The sequence below is a fragment of the Sorghum bicolor genome, chromosome 1 (assembly GCF_000003195.3).
Source record: "Sorghum bicolor cultivar BTx623 chromosome 1, Sorghum_bicolor_NCBIv3, whole genome shotgun sequence".
Lineage (NCBI taxonomy): Eukaryota > Viridiplantae > Streptophyta > Magnoliopsida > Poales > Poaceae > Sorghum > Sorghum bicolor.
The window spans coordinates 3,473,970-3,491,250 of record NC_012870.2 but is presented as its reverse complement, the minus strand read 5'-3'; the positions used below and the strand labels follow the sequence as shown (position 1 = coordinate 3,491,250).

At 43.5% G+C, this 17,281-nt stretch overlaps 1 protein-coding gene and 1 pseudogene across 3 annotated transcripts; both read left to right on the top strand.

Moving 5' to 3' along the window:
• On the top strand, positions 144 to 4,418 carry LOC8081210 (vacuolar protein sorting-associated protein 32 homolog 2). Of its 2 annotated transcripts, none has more exons than XM_021451935.1 (8): positions 144 to 303; positions 537 to 654; positions 1,187 to 1,286; positions 2,148 to 2,233; positions 2,313 to 2,404; positions 2,490 to 2,604; positions 2,688 to 2,883; positions 4,049 to 4,418. In XM_021451935.1, exons 2-7 carry the CDS (start codon positions 571 to 573, stop codon positions 2,877 to 2,879), a joined length of 669 nt encoding a protein of 222 aa, XP_021307610.1. In that variant the 5' UTR covers positions 144 to 303; positions 537 to 570; the 3' UTR covers positions 2,880 to 2,883; positions 4,049 to 4,418. The 2 variants fall into 2 exon arrangements, with proteins under 2 accessions (XP_021307610.1, XP_021307611.1); XM_021451936.1 differs by lacking the exon at positions 4,049 to 4,418 and adding an exon at positions 3,410 to 3,804.
• On the top strand, positions 12,056 to 15,961 carry LOC8061125 (annotated as a pseudogene). The gene is made up of 7 exons (XR_002449147.1): positions 12,056 to 12,575; positions 13,044 to 13,130; positions 13,215 to 13,463; positions 13,576 to 13,740; positions 13,910 to 13,963; positions 14,074 to 14,220; positions 15,226 to 15,961. The product of XR_002449147.1 is annotated as an uncharacterized LOC8061125 (transcript).

Genomic DNA, 17,281 nt, shown 5'->3' with positions numbered 1-17,281 from the left:
GGAACCATCGCCCTTGTCATTTTCGGAATAAAAAAAAAATCACCCGACGTCGGCCGTGTCGACGTCTCCCTGCAGTCGCTGCATCCGGGCCGTTCACTATCATACCATCGAAGAAGGGACCAGCTCAGGGAGGGACGGACGGGGCAGTCAAGCGGCCCATCTAAGCCCACCACAGCACCGGACGAGGCCCCAAGCCCCCCCAACTTCCCAAGCGTGCGCGCAACCCGCACCCACCGACGACGACTGGGCCGGCCGTCGCTGCCGCCCGGCTTCGCCACCTTCGCCGGCGACGAGCACCACCAGGTATGCCCCCTCCCCTCGGTTTTCCCTTCCTGCTGTGCGAAGCCGTGCGCCCAAACCTTAACGTAATCCATAGGGACGCCCTCTCCTTGGTCTTCCCTTCCCTTCCTGCTGTGCGAAACCGCGCGCTCGAACCCTAACATACTACTATTTGTATTCGGATCTGAACCTAGTTACAAGTGTATGTGCACGTATTATGCCTTCTAACTTCGATTGCTTGGCAAAAATTATCGCAGGTGTTGTTGAGTTTCTGTTGCGAGTGTTGTAGCCATGTCCATGTTCAATAGGATCTTCGGGAAGCCCAAGGAGCAGGCCAACTCCAATGCTTTGGCTACTCTGGACAAGTTAAATGAGGTGACCTTTCTGTCTTCTTTATTTATTATTTCCGGGCGTATGATTACCGTGTTACTTCCATTCCATTAAGGTGTTCTTCTTTATTGATGTTTTCTTATTTTGGCTGCCTAAATATATTCGCGACCTCAGAGCACCCATCATTTTGTATTGAACTGTTATCATAAGGTTTAACCAAAATATAACATCACTTGTTGCCTTATCATGCCTCATGCATGTGCACGACAAAAATTCCCACCCTTCTACTTTAGTGTCTTGGAACTCTCACATGCTGTTAAATTCATCTCAACTTATGGGATGCTTAAGTTCTTCCCGTGGCATAAGCTCCATCTATTCTTTGATTTTCTATATTTGCTCCTGAAGTTCTAACATTCTACCTATTACTATTAGGAAGGGATCATTACCATTAACTCTTTGCGTATGTTTAGTCAACTAGTGAACTATATGCTTTTGTTATAGCTTCCAACTTGGCGCATGTAATTTCTATGCCATAGTAACATAGAAAGTTCTAAAATCTCACTTTATTTATATCCAGACACTTGATATGCTCGAGAAGAAAGAAAAGGTGCTGGAGAAGAAAGCAGCCGCTGAGCTTGAGAGAGCCAAGGAGTTCTCAAAAGCAAAGAATAAAAGAGGTATGGTAAACCGCAATAGTGCAGTTTGAAATGTATGCTTGTGCTCTGGCGGTACGATTGGAGGTGACATGCTTTTTGTAATATAATCTGAATTTCCTCGGTGCACATGCTGCACTCCGAGCTTATCCATCATATTTGTGTATTTGTGCATATAAATTTCTTTGGTGCGTGGTGCATTGGATCAACAATTATGTGGGCATTTCTTTTGGCACAGTTATTATGCTTATCATTTTTAGTGTGGTGCCACCATGTTGACATAATATTTTATCAAAATGAATTTAGGCTTATCCATCATTTTTGTGTATATAAATTTCTTTGGTGCATTGGATCAACAATTATATGGGCATTTCCTTTGACATAGCTATTGTGCTTATAATTGTTAGCGTTGTGTCACAATGTTGACATGGTATTTTATCAAAATGAATTTAGGCTTATCCATCATATTTGTGTATATAAATTTCTTTGGGCATGGTGCATTGGATCTACAATTATGCTGGTATTTCCTATTTTCCTTTGACACAGTTATTGTGCTTGTAATTGTTAGTATTGTGTCACAATGTTGACGTAGTATTTTATCAAAATGAATTTAGGTTTGTATGCACCTGCAATGTAATAGATCCACGTAGAATGCAAATTCCATGGTCCATTATTTGTGGTGCAATTTTCAACATCTTTTACCTGAAGACCTCATGATCATGCATTATTAGCTAATACAGCTTATGTTCACTTTATTTTTCCTCTTTTTGGCTTCCATGTAAACTAATATTGATCATATTCAAATGCTACCAACTTCCTTCCTTATGCAATGGAGACTGGATTTATAGAAACTTGTGCTAATACAAATAAACTTCCTCTTAACAGCGGCTATCCAAGCCTTGAAGAGGAAAAAACTTTATGAGCAACAAATTGAGCAGCTTGGAAATTTTCAGTTGAGAATCCATGATCAGGTATATTTGCACTCAAACATTGAGCTTTTTGTTTACTGTATGTTATGTGTGTTAACTGTGTAACCCATTTTTTATACAGATGATCATGTTAGAAGCAGCTAAAGCTACAACAGAGACTGTTGATGCATTGAGAACTGGAGCTGCTGCTATGAAAGCAATGCAAAAGGCGACGTTAGTATTTATTTTGAGTCCATTTTAGGATTTGCACACCTAGTCGTTCAAGGTCTTAAAATGATTATTTAACATGTCCTTGCAGAAACATTGATGATGTCGACAAGACCATGGATGAAATTAACGAACAGACTGAAAATATGAAACAAATTCAGGATGCTTTGTCAGCTCCTCTTGGAGCTGCTGCTGATTTTGACGAGGTAATTCACTGTAGACATTTAAGATTTGCAATCTAGCAGTGCATAGTTTTCTCTGACACACTTACCACTTTAAAAACTTACAGGATGAACTGGAGGCGGAACTTGAAGAACTGGAGGGAGCAGAGTTGGAATCTCAGCTTCTGGAGCCTGTTGCAGCTCCTCCGATGCATCCAGTGCATGTACCAGCCAACAAGCAACCAGCTCGCCCTGCTCCACAGAAAGCTACAGCTGAAGATGATGAGCTTGCTGCACTGCAAGCGGAAATGGCATTGTGATCAGGTTAATATTGATCCATTTGTTCATCTTAGTGTCTATTTGATGTTCCTTTGATGGGACTAATTCACTGGTACCTGTTAGCTAAACCTGACAATACGTGTCCAACCGGTCGTGTAGTTGTCAGCAGTACCTATTTGTTAATGATCCAAAGTAGAGGTGTACATATATTAGCTAGCTTTTAAATTATTCTGCACAGTTTTATTCCTTCATTTCTTTTGGATCTTCGACTGATTATTCTCTGTTTTAGCTCCTGGTATATCATAATGCGTTAGGAAGAAATATACTGTCACTGGAACACTGCATGATGAAATCATGTATTCCCTCTGTGTGAAATTACAATTTCATTTAGAAGCTTTTGACTACTGATTACTTCTTTAAGACATGTTTTTTTTGACACAGTTGATGTCATTAGGGTCATGTATTAAAAAAAATCTTGCTTATGATTATAATTTTTATCTCATAAATAAAATATCAATATAGTAATTGCTCTTTGAATTCTTTTCCTAACAAAACAAAATACACCTTGCAGAAAAAAGAGTGACAGGTAGTAATTTAGATCTGCTGGTAGATACTTGCCCGAGAAAGAAGTTCAGCAGGTCAAATGTGCCAATTTGAAGCTGCTTACAGCTATTCAAGCATCCCTCATTCTTTTTAGATGGTTTGCTTGGAACATGTAATCATCATGACAGTTTTCTGTCTACTAGATACACTTTTCAGATTTAGAAAGGGGCATAGGTTTTTTCACTTATCCATCCAGTTGTTGTCCAATATTAGCTCCTGAGAATTGGAATGTGAATTTTGTCTGGCCCATTGTTGATGTTTGAAGTTACTAATAGGCTGGCAACCTAGTTTCATATGAGTTGAACTGTGGCTGAAGAACTTGTTGCAACCACATTAAGTTTACCTTCATTTTCTTTTGGCATACTCACAACAATCAAAGAAAACTGTAATTTTTTTAGATCAAATATTCGCAGAATTCGCTTGGCATTACACTTAATTCGTTCAAGTTTATGGTGTTGGGAGTAGATGGCTCTGGAATAATCTCCAAAAGGATATGGTTTCTCAGGAAATATTATTATTCAAGTCCTGTATTTTTTCTAAAAAAAAATGCATGTGTTTTAAAGTTATTGCTGCTCTTGGTAATTGTTAACCCAACTGAAACTTGCAGGTTCTCATGAAGAGGTGAAATGTGTAAATGAATGACGTCACACTACGAAGATCAAAGCTGAGTCAGCTATATTACATTTGCCATGTGTGTATAATCTCGGGGGGATATTTGGCAACCGAAGCAGAAAGAAGAGGCTGCTCCAGCCAGTGTTTGTTTCAGTGATTTTGGAGTCTGTTGTCGATCGATGACAGTTGTTTTGTTACTGTCGCCCGGTTAGCTCTATGCTAACCATTCAGATCAGCCAACGTGCATTGCATTGTTTCACAGTATTTTTTCCCCCACATTGGCCCATACATGGATGTAAAATTGTTGTTGGGACGTATAAAGCCTCATGGTTCACATTTGATGTGGCGGTTCGCAGCTCTTTGAATCTCAGGCAGCTTATGTTCTCCCCGTTGCATCCGAATTACCAGTACTGTTTTTGCAAATAAGTAGTGTATTTTGCTAGAAAATGACGTTGCGAACCTGTAGTGTAGGCGGTAAAGACTATGTATAACTGATTTTTTAAGACGAATTTGGGAGGTTGCATTTGAAAACACCGATTTAAAAATCTCGCAGCTCCAGTGTCATAAGAACCCCCAGCGATTCTCCAATGAAATCTAATGCTTTTCCACGTGGCTCCATTTGCATCTGCAGGTCTGTAGTCTGTGCAGTAGAATAGCCTCCGCTTCAGTTGGACCATGGCGGAGTTAGGTGCTCCGTGCTCGGGGGGATCGTGCAGTGGTGCGCCGCTGCTGAAGCCTGAAGGAGACGATCACGGTGTCACGTTCCGCGTCCTGGAACGTGCGTTCAACACACATTGACAGTTTTCACAGCACTGCATCCTACCTACCAAGTACCAAACTATTGCACAACAGCGCTTGTGCAAGTGACAAGAATCGCTGAATTACACCATTCTAACACAAGTTTCACCGTGACAAGGAGAAGCAGAAATTATCAACGTGCTTCCTTCAGGGAGGTGATTCTTTCTAGCCAGAACACCAACAATGCTTATGCTTATGGTGACCAGACAATTGTATATTTTGGTGTTATAATAACTTTATAATCTGCACTGCTCTAAGTTGGTTGATGTCTATCGTCTAGTGGTAATACTACTAATACATGGTTTCATAAAAAAAAATACTACTAATACATGCTTGGTCCTCATGGAAACTCTGTCTCCCCTTGTCAGGCATTTGTATGGGCAAGTAGTGGTCGATGCAAGGTCCAAAGCCTCCAAGGTCCAAGGTGTACGCTGGAGAGAGACAAATGGAAGAGGGGGGACCTTATCCTATGACATCGTGCACGTGCTTTCTGTGCTTCTGTCTCTCTGCGACTGCGAGGTACAGTGAAAATGTTTCATCCTTTTATGCAGACACAGTGACCAATTATATATCATGGTCAATGATTTTGCAAGTAGCCTGAGGCAGGCTGATGAATAAAGGCCTTGTTTAGTTCATCCCGAAATCTAAAAAGTTTTCAAGATTTCCTGTCACATCGAATCTTGCGGCACATGTATGAAGCATTAAATATAGACGAAAATAAAAACTAATTACACAGTTTATCTGTAAATCGCGACACGAATCTTTTGATCTTAGTTAGTTCATGGTTGGATAATATTTGTTAAATAAAAACGAAAGTGCTACAGTAGCGAAATCCGAAATCTTTTCAGAACTAAACAAGGCTAATGTTACAAACATTTCTTTGCTACTGTATACGGGTCAAGGTCAGGCCTCTCAACGATTCTCCATGCTATACTGGTCTCCACACACGCATGCATGGATCCGTGCCTAAACATTTACAGATAATAAAAAAATAAAAAACAAAAAAAAATAAAACAAGCGATTATATTTGCTACAGCTGAAATGTTGCTCTCATTATGGCTCAGGCATGCAGTCCCCAACAAGTCCAAAAGTGTCATCTGTGAGTGTGTGGCTCTCCGTGGGCGGCGCAACAACCGGCAGCCTTCGGCACATGAGTGGGCTCGTGAACCGTGAACACACACGCGGGCCCCATGGGCCCGTGTGCTCGCCGGTGGCCATGGAGCCATGGAGGTGAGGTGTGGTACTATCGTACTAGGGCACCACTAAATCCTGCTTAGGCCATGTTTAGTTCACTCTGAAAACCAAAAAGTTTTCAAGATTCTCCGTCACATCAAATCTTATGTCACATGCATGAAACATTAAATATAGACGAAAATAAAAACTAATTACACAGTTTAGCTGTAAATCACGAGATGAATCTTTTGATTCTAGTTAGTCCATAATTGAATAATATTTGTCACAAACAAACGAAAGTGCTACAGTACCGAAAACTTTTCACTTTTCGGAACTAAACAAGGCGTTAGCTTGGAAATGAAATGAAACCTATAGACTTAGAGCACCGATGAATCGAAGTAGCCCTCGGCATGTTGTTGCTTCACGGGCAAGCGAGATGATCGATAGAACCATGGTACGTACACTAGTGCCGTTCCGTGCCTTGTGGCAGGACTGTTTGGTTCTTTTATTTACACACAGTTAATTTAATTTGTGATGCAGTGATAACCTTCCTGCTATTAGGCATTCAGCTAGCTCTCTGATCTTCCCTAGCTTCCCTTTGTTTGCATCCTTCTGAAGAATTATGGGTACTAGATTCTACAGTAGATGTTTTGAACTTTTTTGGGTATATTTCTTTACTACTGCGTACGTATCTAGCTAGATACACTGTATACCTAAATACATATAGGAACAACTATGTGTCTAGAAAAAAATCAAATTATTTTATACTAGTTTGGAATGGAAGGAGGAGTGCGCGATTGAAGCGGTTATTTAACGCGAAGGATTTTTTTTCACACTGGGCTTTATTTTGAAATTGTACGATGAGAGGCTCCGACCCAAGTTCAGGTTGGTGGTGACACCGTACCGCGACACCTATACTATACGGTCCCAGGTATAGAGCCGTATGTATACGTGCGTGGCAGATCAGCCATGTGTCGAGTTCACGCCGCTTGTTCCTCGAGTACGGGAACACGAACATTGCTTGCATTGCAGGTTAAAAATTCCGTGCGGTCGACCTTCCCGAGTACCCCCACCGTCTCCACCGACGGCCATGCTGCTATGCTCGTGCTGCCGGTGCGGTGGTACAAGGCAGGCACGGGCCATCATTCTGTTCTGCATACACACACACCACAGGAAAGAAAAGCTCTGAAACAGGAGTAAGCAGAGCCTGCTAGTGCTAGACGACCACAGTTAGAGGGTCTTTAGACTTTAGTGGGTGATATTAAAATATAATAGTTATCGTAATTTTTTTGTTTTATTTGATAATTAGTATCTAATTATAGACTAATTAGACTTTAAAAATTCTACTCGCAATTATTTTCTAGTTGTATTTTAAGTTTTATAAATAGTGTATATTTAGTAATTTATACATGTGTTAAAATATTTAATTTAATGGGAGTTAAAAAATATCAGGAGGCCAAACACCCGTTTTTGTTTCTCTCGAAAGTCGAAGAAAGGGTGCTTTGAAACTAGGGCAGGAGAACAGAGTGGAGTGACCTCATCATGCACGCATGCATGTTCTTTGCATCGGTAGGTGATCTGTTTCTTTCAGCTGGAATGTTTGCGTGGGTAGAGGATATTATTGGACGTGATAAGATCGGAATGAATACGTGAGGTTGACTGTGTGTGTAAATTCGACTCTCGACAGTGGCTTCCAGCTTGCTTGATTAGGAAAGGAAACGAAACTAAACATCTGTGTCAACTGTCAAAGACATTAATTAGACATCCATGCATCATGTATGGCAGCACACTCTAATGGCTCACAGCTTGCTTGATTAGCCACTTTCAACTGTTCAGACAACACTCTAATGGCAGCAGCTGTGAGCGGCTGTTTCAACTGCTCGAACACGACTGATGTCTGAGTCACGTATCAAATCAAGTAGAGTTGTTTAGTTCAACCCAAAAATAAAAAAAACTTTTCAAATTCTCCGCTACATTACCCAAAATCAAAAAAATTTGAAAACTAAACAAAGCCTAAACAAAAGAATCCAGTACAGTACGATCATATAAAGCCCGTGTGTTTTTTGTTTGCCTTTCAGCGTATACAAGTGGACAAATGAACCTGCCAGCTCTGCTCCTCTATCACTGATTCAGTGACAACAGCGAGACCATGTGATAACGGCTCGTGGGCTTTGTTTAGGCCTTGTTTAGTTCCCTATAAATTTTGCAAAAATTTTCAGATTCTCCGTCACATCGAATCTTTAGACGTATGCATGAAGTATTAAATATAGATGAAAAATAAAAACTAATTACACATTTTGATCGAAATTAATGAGACGAATCTTTTGAGCCTAGTTAGTCCATGATTGGACAATATTTGTCAAATACAAACGAAATTGGTACTGTTCACATTTTGCAAAAATTTTGGGAACTAAACAAGGCCCAGTTCACTCCGAAATCCAAAAAGTTTTCAATATTCTCCGTCACATCAAATCTTGCAGCACATGCATGAAGCATTAAATATAGACGAAAACAAAAATTAATTATACAGTCTGTCTGTAAATCGCGAGACGAATCTTTTGATCATAGTTAATTCATAATTAAATAATATTTATCAAATAAAAATAAAAATATTATAATAGCGAAATGCGAAATTTTTTCCGAACTAACCTTCGATTGTGCCCCGGCCCAAAACTCTCGCTCTCTCTCGCCTCGTGTTCTTCGCGCCATCAGCTCACGTGGTGTGACTTCCTCGTCTCCAGCATGTGCACTCGCACGCTCTGCTGTTCTCTGTCCATATCGTCGTAGTGTCGTACAATGAAGCCATAGTAGTATATCCCTGAATTTACCAAGAATTTAATTCCTGGACTTTTCCGAAGGAGTTTTTAGTAGAGAAGAAAACCGTGTTACCAAAGTCTTTGCATGATTGCATCTACGTACTAACGCGAAGGGATTGGTTTCAGTCTGATGCCTTGTCGAACGGACACCATCATACATGGCTCCATTTGGCATAGCTTCAAATGGATTTACTCTTCTGCCAGACATGTACGTGGAAGAATCAAGACTGACGAAACTAAAAATAATAGCTTTATTGATTCCCAGTTTATCTTTTTGGCATCTATAGTTTTTGAAAAAAATCGCTTTTTGCTACAGTGGGTGGTGGAACCTGAGCCGGACACTCTCCCACACGTCTAAAGCACAAATATGCCTTGTTTAGTTCGCAAAAACTTTGGTTTTTGGCTACCGTAGCACTTTTGTTTTTATTTGACAAACATTATTCAATCACAGAGTAAGCAGGCTCAAAAGATTCATCTCACAAATTACATTTAAACTGTGCAATTAGCTTTTATTTTTATCTATATTTAGTGTTTCATACATGCGACCAAAGATTCGATGTGACAGAGAATCTTGAAAATTTTTACGAACTAAACAAGTCAGCTCATCTCATACAACTACATACCGTTGGTAAGGGCAGGGTAGAGGTTCGTTTTTTTGGCAAATAGCATTTTATTCATTTAATTCAACAACATAAAGCTGCTAGTAACCAAACACAATAGGGACCCTCATTTGTTGTGCCACACAAGCTACGTGTACAGTCTACTAGTGCGTCGGTGGTAGTGTGAGTGACAAAGCGAGTGATAGAGATAGGACAAGGCATGATTCGGTTGTTGTAGTTGGAAGTGACCATTTTATAATTACATACATAGGGCATCTCAGTGGCCTTTACGAACTGCCTTTCCATTCTCTCGTTCGGAAATAATAGAAGAAGCATCAAAGAAAAGCAACAAAGAAGAGAGAAAGGTGTCTTTCAAGTGTTTTGCGCTTGCGCATGAGCAAAAGCGACGGCTTTCTCGTCAGGTTGGATCCCATCTGCTTGTCGCAGCTTGTGGGTGAATCAAATGCTAAAATGCATGCATGCCACGACAATGCTGTCTGCTTGCTCCGATCCCGCCGTGCTAACAAACTAAATAATTCCTCAAAAACCAAACTGATATAAGACCTTGTTTACTTCTTAAAAGTTTTCAAGATTTCCTATCACATTGAATATTTCGACGTATCCATAGAATATTTAATATTATGGAGTATAATTAATCTACTATGGAGTACTATAATTACCGGCGCGGCGCCGTACCAAAACCGAAAACATCCAACCGATGTACGTCTGGAGCCGTCGTACACGGTTTCCCGGGCTCGTTCGTACGGGCGTTTTGCCGGCTTCTGACTGGAACCCTAGCTAACACCGAAGTGTACTGCCGGTAGGAATTAGACAAATCTCGCGGGTAAAAATCTCGGTCTGCCTGCTGTTGGTGCTCCTTTCGCCGGCTTTGTGCATGCAGAGGACGTCGTGGTAAAAATAATCACTTTGTTAACGGCGTCGCCTTTCGTAAAGCGGCCGGTGTTATGTTAAGCAAAAGCCCCCTCCGCTTTGCGCGTGCGTGCGCCCGGCCCGGCCCGGCCCGGATCCAATGCGTGCGCTCCGCAGCGGTGCGTGACCCTCATCACGCGCATGCGTTGAGCCGCTGCCAGGCATGGCCCGCCGGCCTCGTGGCTCGCGGCTCTCTTTGCTGGGCGGGGGCGCAAGTGCCGCGCAGGGTGACGGGTCGGCCCTGGGCTGGGCGGAAGCCGACGGACGTTTGCCCTGCCGCCGGGCCCGAGGTGGTGCCGGATGGGCGGGCAAAGCTGGCGGGTGGGCCAACCTAGGACCCGACACGAGCCCGGATAAAGAAAATTACTACTCCTACCAACCCACGAGTCCACGACCAGCCAACAGCATCAACACGAGCAGTGCTGGTCGGTCAGCAAACCCTTGTCAAAAAAAACACGGTCTCAGGAGAAAAATGAACTTTTTGAATGCCTGCTCTCTGCCGTAAGGTGCACGTCTATATTTTTAGAAACCTTTTTGCAATATATAAACACTTATTAGTTAGAAGGTATCGATTATATCTAGGGTGGTGTTTTATAAAGACACTCGTGAACAGAATAGTTTCTATGCCGAATTAATAGGATGACACACAGCACACTTCACTGATTTCACCATGGCATCAAGGGGAGGAAGGGATGAAAATTTCAAGAAACTGAGCCTCATACAAAAGCTATGCCTTGCACAAGAACAAAAACTAAATTAAGAAACGGAATGGACACTATAAATACTAGGACAAAACAAAAGAGCGTTGGGAAAGGAAGATGACTGGATGAGTTTTTTTTTATAGCCATAGCTTGGACATTGTACACTGTGAGCTATAGCTTCTTAGGTGGTAAATATACTACTATTAAGTACTTAGTTTGTTTAATAGGACTGTCCTAAAGACACAACGACAAATATAATTTTACTTCATATGAGCTGCTCCCTCCATCCAGGAAAGAATGCAACTATGGCCTTGTTTAGTTCGCAATTTTTTTTGTTTTTGGATACTGTAGCATTTCATTTTTATTTGACAAACATTGTCCAATCACGGAGTAACTAGGCTCAAAAGATTAATCTCATAAATTATAGGTAAACTGTGCAGTTAGTTTTTATTTTCGTCTATATTTAATGCTCCATGTATGCGACCAAAGATTCGATGTGACGGGGAATCTTGAAATTTTTTGCGAACTAAACAAGGCCTATGGGTTTCTATACTAGTAAAAGTAATTTACGTTTGACCAAGTTCCTACCCTGTAGCAAATCAATTTATTATGACAATACATTTCATAATTAATCTAATAATATTTATTTAATATAAAATTGATATTTTTTATCCTCAAACTCATCAAGATACTAAAATGTGATGTTGGCCTAGGATTGCATATTTTTTTTCTTGGAGGGGGGGGAGTACATTGTTATGGAGCATTGGTTCCTTTGAAGGGATTTGACTCACTTTATTTTATTATTGACGAATTTCCGTTACCAGCTGATCACATCCAGACATTGGAGGCCCACATATCAGTGGGCATGGGTCCCCGGTTTGACGTTGGAGGCCGGGTGCCTCTAACAATAATTCCCGAATCATAGAGGGGCATTTCCGTCCAGAAGCACAAGCTGGGGAAACGGCAAAAGTGGCCGCGAGAGTGCAGAGCGCTGCTCGCTTCACAACAGTCTTCACTGATGAGTGCCCACTTGTTTGTGGTCTGCAGCAAGCGCTAGTGGACGCACGCGCCGCTCCCAACCGAGGCGACGAGCCGCCCAAGGCGACGAGCCTGCCATTACTCCCGTTCCCAATCCCACTCTCTCACCACGCAGGCAGGCACCCGCATTGTTTCAAAATTCTCGAATCGGCCCCCTGGTGTGTGGTGGCAGCCGCGCCGGCGGCGGCGAGGGGGCTCTGTGTCTGGGGGGTAAAGCGAGGCGAGGCCCTGCTTTGCGAGCTCGCCGGAGGAGGCGAGCGGAAGGGGAAAAGGAGGCGCGGCAGCGGTGGAGGTGTCTCAAGACTGAGGAGGAGGCGCCGCCCATGGACACCTCGCGGGGGGTCGCGTGCCTGCTCGTGGCGGTCATCTGCTTGTCGTGCGCCGCCGCCGCCGCCGCGAGGTCGCCGGCCGCGAGGCTGCACCGCCACCTCAAGCGGCTCAACAAACCGGCCGTGAAGAGTATCGAGGTGCGTCAACCCACTTGTTTCCTCCGGCTTTTCGTCCCGCGGAGGTGTGCGTGTGTGCCATGCCGGCAGTTTTGCTGTTACTCTTGGTAGATTTGAATTGCTTGCTTGGGGAGAAAATATTTTCTTGAGGAGATTTTTCCATAGATAAACTAACGCTGCATTAGTGAGCATTTGAACAAGCCCAAGCGAGGAGATGGGTGTGTCTACCTTTTGACTACTCGTTGAGGACGACAGCTTTTGAGGCTTCTTTTCTGGTTGTTCTTGGAAATTTGCTATCTTTATGTCTAATCTAATCTTCTCTTTTGTGTGCATGCTTTGTGCTTGTTCTTGTATTTAGTTCTTTCTTGCTTGACTTGGGGAAACTAATTTATCAGAGAGTTGTCAAACTAAATCCTTTCGCGGGGAAACTCTCTGTTCCAGTCGCACATCTAATTCTAATCCAGCTGGCTGCGAATTGCAAATCTGCAGAGTCCAGACGGGGACATGATAGACTGCGTGCACATCTCACATCAGCCAGCGTTTGATCACCCCTACCTCAAGAATCACACAATCCAGGTAAACTCCCCTGCTGAAAACGTGCAGTAACTGAATTGGTCTTGTTGGAATAATGTCATAGTTAACGCATTCTACGGTTTGCAGATGAGGCCGAACTACCACCCCGAAGGCCTGTTCGACGAATCCAAGACCTCCAGCAGCAGTGGGGAGAGGCCTATGGTTCAGCTCTGGCATCAGAATGGGATGTGTCCTGAAGGTACAGTCCCCATCAGGAGAACGAAGAAGGACGACCTGCTCAGGGCAAGCTCAATGCGGCGGTACGGCAGGAAGCGGCACACCACCGCGAACCCAATGTCCGTCAACCCCACCATGCTCAACGAGGGTGGCCATCAGGTACCTGCTCGTATCATCCCCTATGTTGTTGATGACCTGTGGGGTGGAAGAAAGAAGCTACATAAGTGTGCTGTTGTACCGTGATGCTCATAACTGTTGTTGACAATCGCAGCATGCCATAGCGTATGTTCAGGGAGACAAGTACTATGGCGCCAAGGCGACTATCAATGTGTGGGAGCCCAAGATCGAGCAGCCTAACGAGTTCAGCTTGTCCCAGCTCTGGATCTTGGGGGGCTCATTTGGGGAGGATCTGAACAGCATCGAGGCTGGATGGCAGGTAGAGAGAGAAAAAGACCCACAGCACATGAGCTTCATATTCATAATCAGCATCGAGTAAATGCACCACCGTTTTCGCGGTTGGTTGCCCTGCTGTCCCGCGATGCAGTGTATCTGTGTATATGTCATCACGAGCTCTGAATCACTTCCGTGCTTCTCTGTTTGATCAGGTTAGTCCAGACCTCTATGGGGATAACAACACAAGGCTGTTCACGTACTGGACTGTAAGTTTTGAGCATTCTGCCTATCCTATCTTACCGTTATTGCAACATTTGAAGAGAGATTATGCTTTCATTTACAGTTCCTGAACTGTTTCGCCATGTGGCATTTGTAGAGTGATGCATACCAGGCAACAGGGTGCTACAACATGCTGTGCTCAGGGTTCATTCAGGTTAACAACCAGATTGCCATGGGAGCCAGCATCTTCCCAACCTCAAGCTACTCTGGTTCCCAATATGATATCAGTATACTGATCTGGAAGGTGAGATAAGTAATTAAATTAGTAACTCACCACATGCCATGCCTAGTACGTACAGAATTATCAGACATGCAGAGAATCTTTAGCCCACTTGCTGTTATGCTCTTACTCGTGCTCCTTCTTGACTCGTGAACCTGTACCCTGGGGCTTTGAAAATTGGTTTCCTCCTTACCCGTGGTTATCATACTCCTTTTCTCAACAACCTCTTTCTTATCGCTAATGATTAATCTACTTTTGATTTTTTTCAAAAGAAACAACCATTGCTACTTTTCACCTCAACCAGCTAGTGTTTTTCCATTTCCATTGAGCATGGGTAATGAGTGCACGATTTGCATGCTAGAAGAACATGAATGCATCCACTTAGGTGGCATTTGGATTGTGGGGTATAACAGGTGGGAATAGGAAATGGGCAGGGTAGGATATGTTTTGCCTTGTTTGGTAAAAGGGATATGGAAATGAGTTGGGTTTGGGATAAGGGATAAAAGGGGCTCATATCCCATACCTGACTCCTGTCAGTCCAATGTATCGCACCTGTGGCCACTTGCCGCCACAAGGAACAGCGAACACAACATCCCTAGCAAGTCACGCCACAGGAGTTGTAGTACTGACTACCAGCAAGCATACATAGGAGTCAGCAGTGATCGCCATGGAAGCAAAGAGATGGGCAACAGCATACTTCTGGAGATGTGAATCTTCCTTTTTTTTTCTTTTGCATTTTCCATTACTTAACCCAAACCCAATCCAAATGCATCCAGACATGGGAAAGGCAATAGAATCTTTTATCCCTAATCCAAACCCACCAACTTATAATAAGCCACCACATATCTTTATCCCATACCCACCCAGCATCCAAACGGCACCTTAGTGTATGCTCAGCATCAGCGGCTATTATTCCCTAATACTCAAATCTAGCTATGTAAATGTAGAAAAGGATTTTGCATAAAATACATCCAATGTGTGGCTGCTATATCTATAGTTAATCTCTTCCGTATGATGTTAACTGTGCAGGACCCAAAGGAGGGCAACTGGTGGATGCAATTCGGCAAGGATTACGTGCTCGGCTACTGGCCGTCCTTTCTCTTCTCGTACCTGGCGGACAGCGCTTCGATGATCGAGTGGGGTGGGGAGGTGGTGAACTCGCAGCCAGACGGCGTGCACACCTCGACGCAGATGGGCAGCGGGCACTTCCCGGAGGAAGGGTTCAGCAAGGCGAGCTACTTCAAGAACATCCAGGTGGTGGACAGCACCAACAACCTCAAGGCCCCCAAGGGGCTGGGCACCTTCACTGAGCAGTCAAACTGCTACGACGTGCAGAACGGCAACAACGGCGACTGGGGCACCTACTTCTACTACGGCGGCCCTGGGAGGAGCTCCAACTGCCAGTAACTTTCAAGGTGTGACAGCCATCGGAGTGGTAATACATCAGTTTTCTGGTAGCTCTAGGTAGTAGTATGTGATGTGAATGGGTGGGTCTGTCTTTTGTTTGTGCTGGTGGCTTCACTTGTAGTAGTTTCTCTCTTGAGTTTCTTCTTGTTCTCTTTTCATTAGTGCCAGGATAGCTTCTGAAGAGAAGCATGGCACCCTTATGGTGGCCTACCTCCTTTTCCTATATGGTAGATTCACTTGTCCTTGTGGTTATGGGCTGTGCCTCTTTTTTTCCCTGTCACCCTTTTTTTCACCTTTGATGGATGTCAGTGTGGCGCACCGAAAGGTGGAATGGGCAGAATTCAGATCTAGGCCAGCAGCTTTGTGTGCCACTGATGGATGGTGGGTAACTGCCTAACTGTGCTGGTTGGGTACAAGAACAAGAACAAGAACAAAAGGGTGAAAAAAAGAAGAGGAAATGTCCATGCCATTGCATTGTTAATAGTTTTGGATAGAGCACATCTTGGAGATCATAAAATGTTCTGTACTCGGGTAGTGAAGGTATAAATAGTGCACCAATGACATGTACATCAGTCAGATGTTTTCGTTGGCTTTTCCTGGTAATCTCTTGTGAGAGACGGTTTGTTTTGGGGGCGGGGGCAGAACAGCAGCAGCTTAATTTTCAATTCTGTGCGTGTCGACGCTGGAAAAATTTGTGCCGTTGTGAAAACATGACAGGGTCCATGTGACGCAATTTCCCAGGCCAACCAAACATTGGCCCGCAGGACTGTAAACGGAAAAAGGAAGATCCTGTTTACCGGCAATCAAAACATTCGTCTTGGTAAGTAGGACTAGGTCTCCCATCGTTCAGTGTTTTGTTCCCAAAAATTATGAATCTTATGGTACATGTAGGGAGCATTAAATATAAATAAAAAAATAAGTAATTGTATAGTTTGTTTGTAGTTAGTTTATGGTTAGATAATAATTACCAAGCATAAATGAAAGTGCTACCTTAGTCAAACCTTTTTTTTTTTGGAATTTTCTGAACCAGCATCATCGACTTTTCAATTGATGTTGATCGTGTTTACATGGCAATAAGTTTTATATCTCCTGAACGTGAATGCGCTGTGGTCCACAACTTCGCAGAATTGTATTAATTTCGTAATAGAACTAGTAGCTACGTACTCCGCAGTACTGTACCCGTTCGTAGCATGTTCGGTAGTTCGGGCTGATCGTCTACTGTAGGACGTGGTGGCAAGCGAGCGAGAGCAGTCAAGGAGGGGAGGAAGCAATCGAGGTGGATCAGGATGCTAGAGGTGAGGTGAACGGCGTCGCTGTGGAGCGGAGCGAGCGTCCACTGCAGATATCTTTGGAGACAACGCAGTCGCAGTCGCAGAGTGGAAGTGGAGCCGGCCGGCGAGCACATGTCCGGCAGGTAATAGTGTGCCTGGCTCGGTGGCTCTGGCTGCCCCCATCCTGAGCCAATAATGATAGGATGGGCTGGCCGCCATACCCAAGACCAAGACCCAAGAAAGAATCCAAGATGGCCGCCATCACAGAGTCGCTGGAGTGGAGTCTGCAGTGCAGTGGCCAGTGGGCACTAGAGCAGTCAAGCAGAGTCACACATCCTATTGGATTAACTAATAAGTCATGGCTAAAAATACACTTTAGGTCTTGTTTGTATGTTGTCGGATTCACG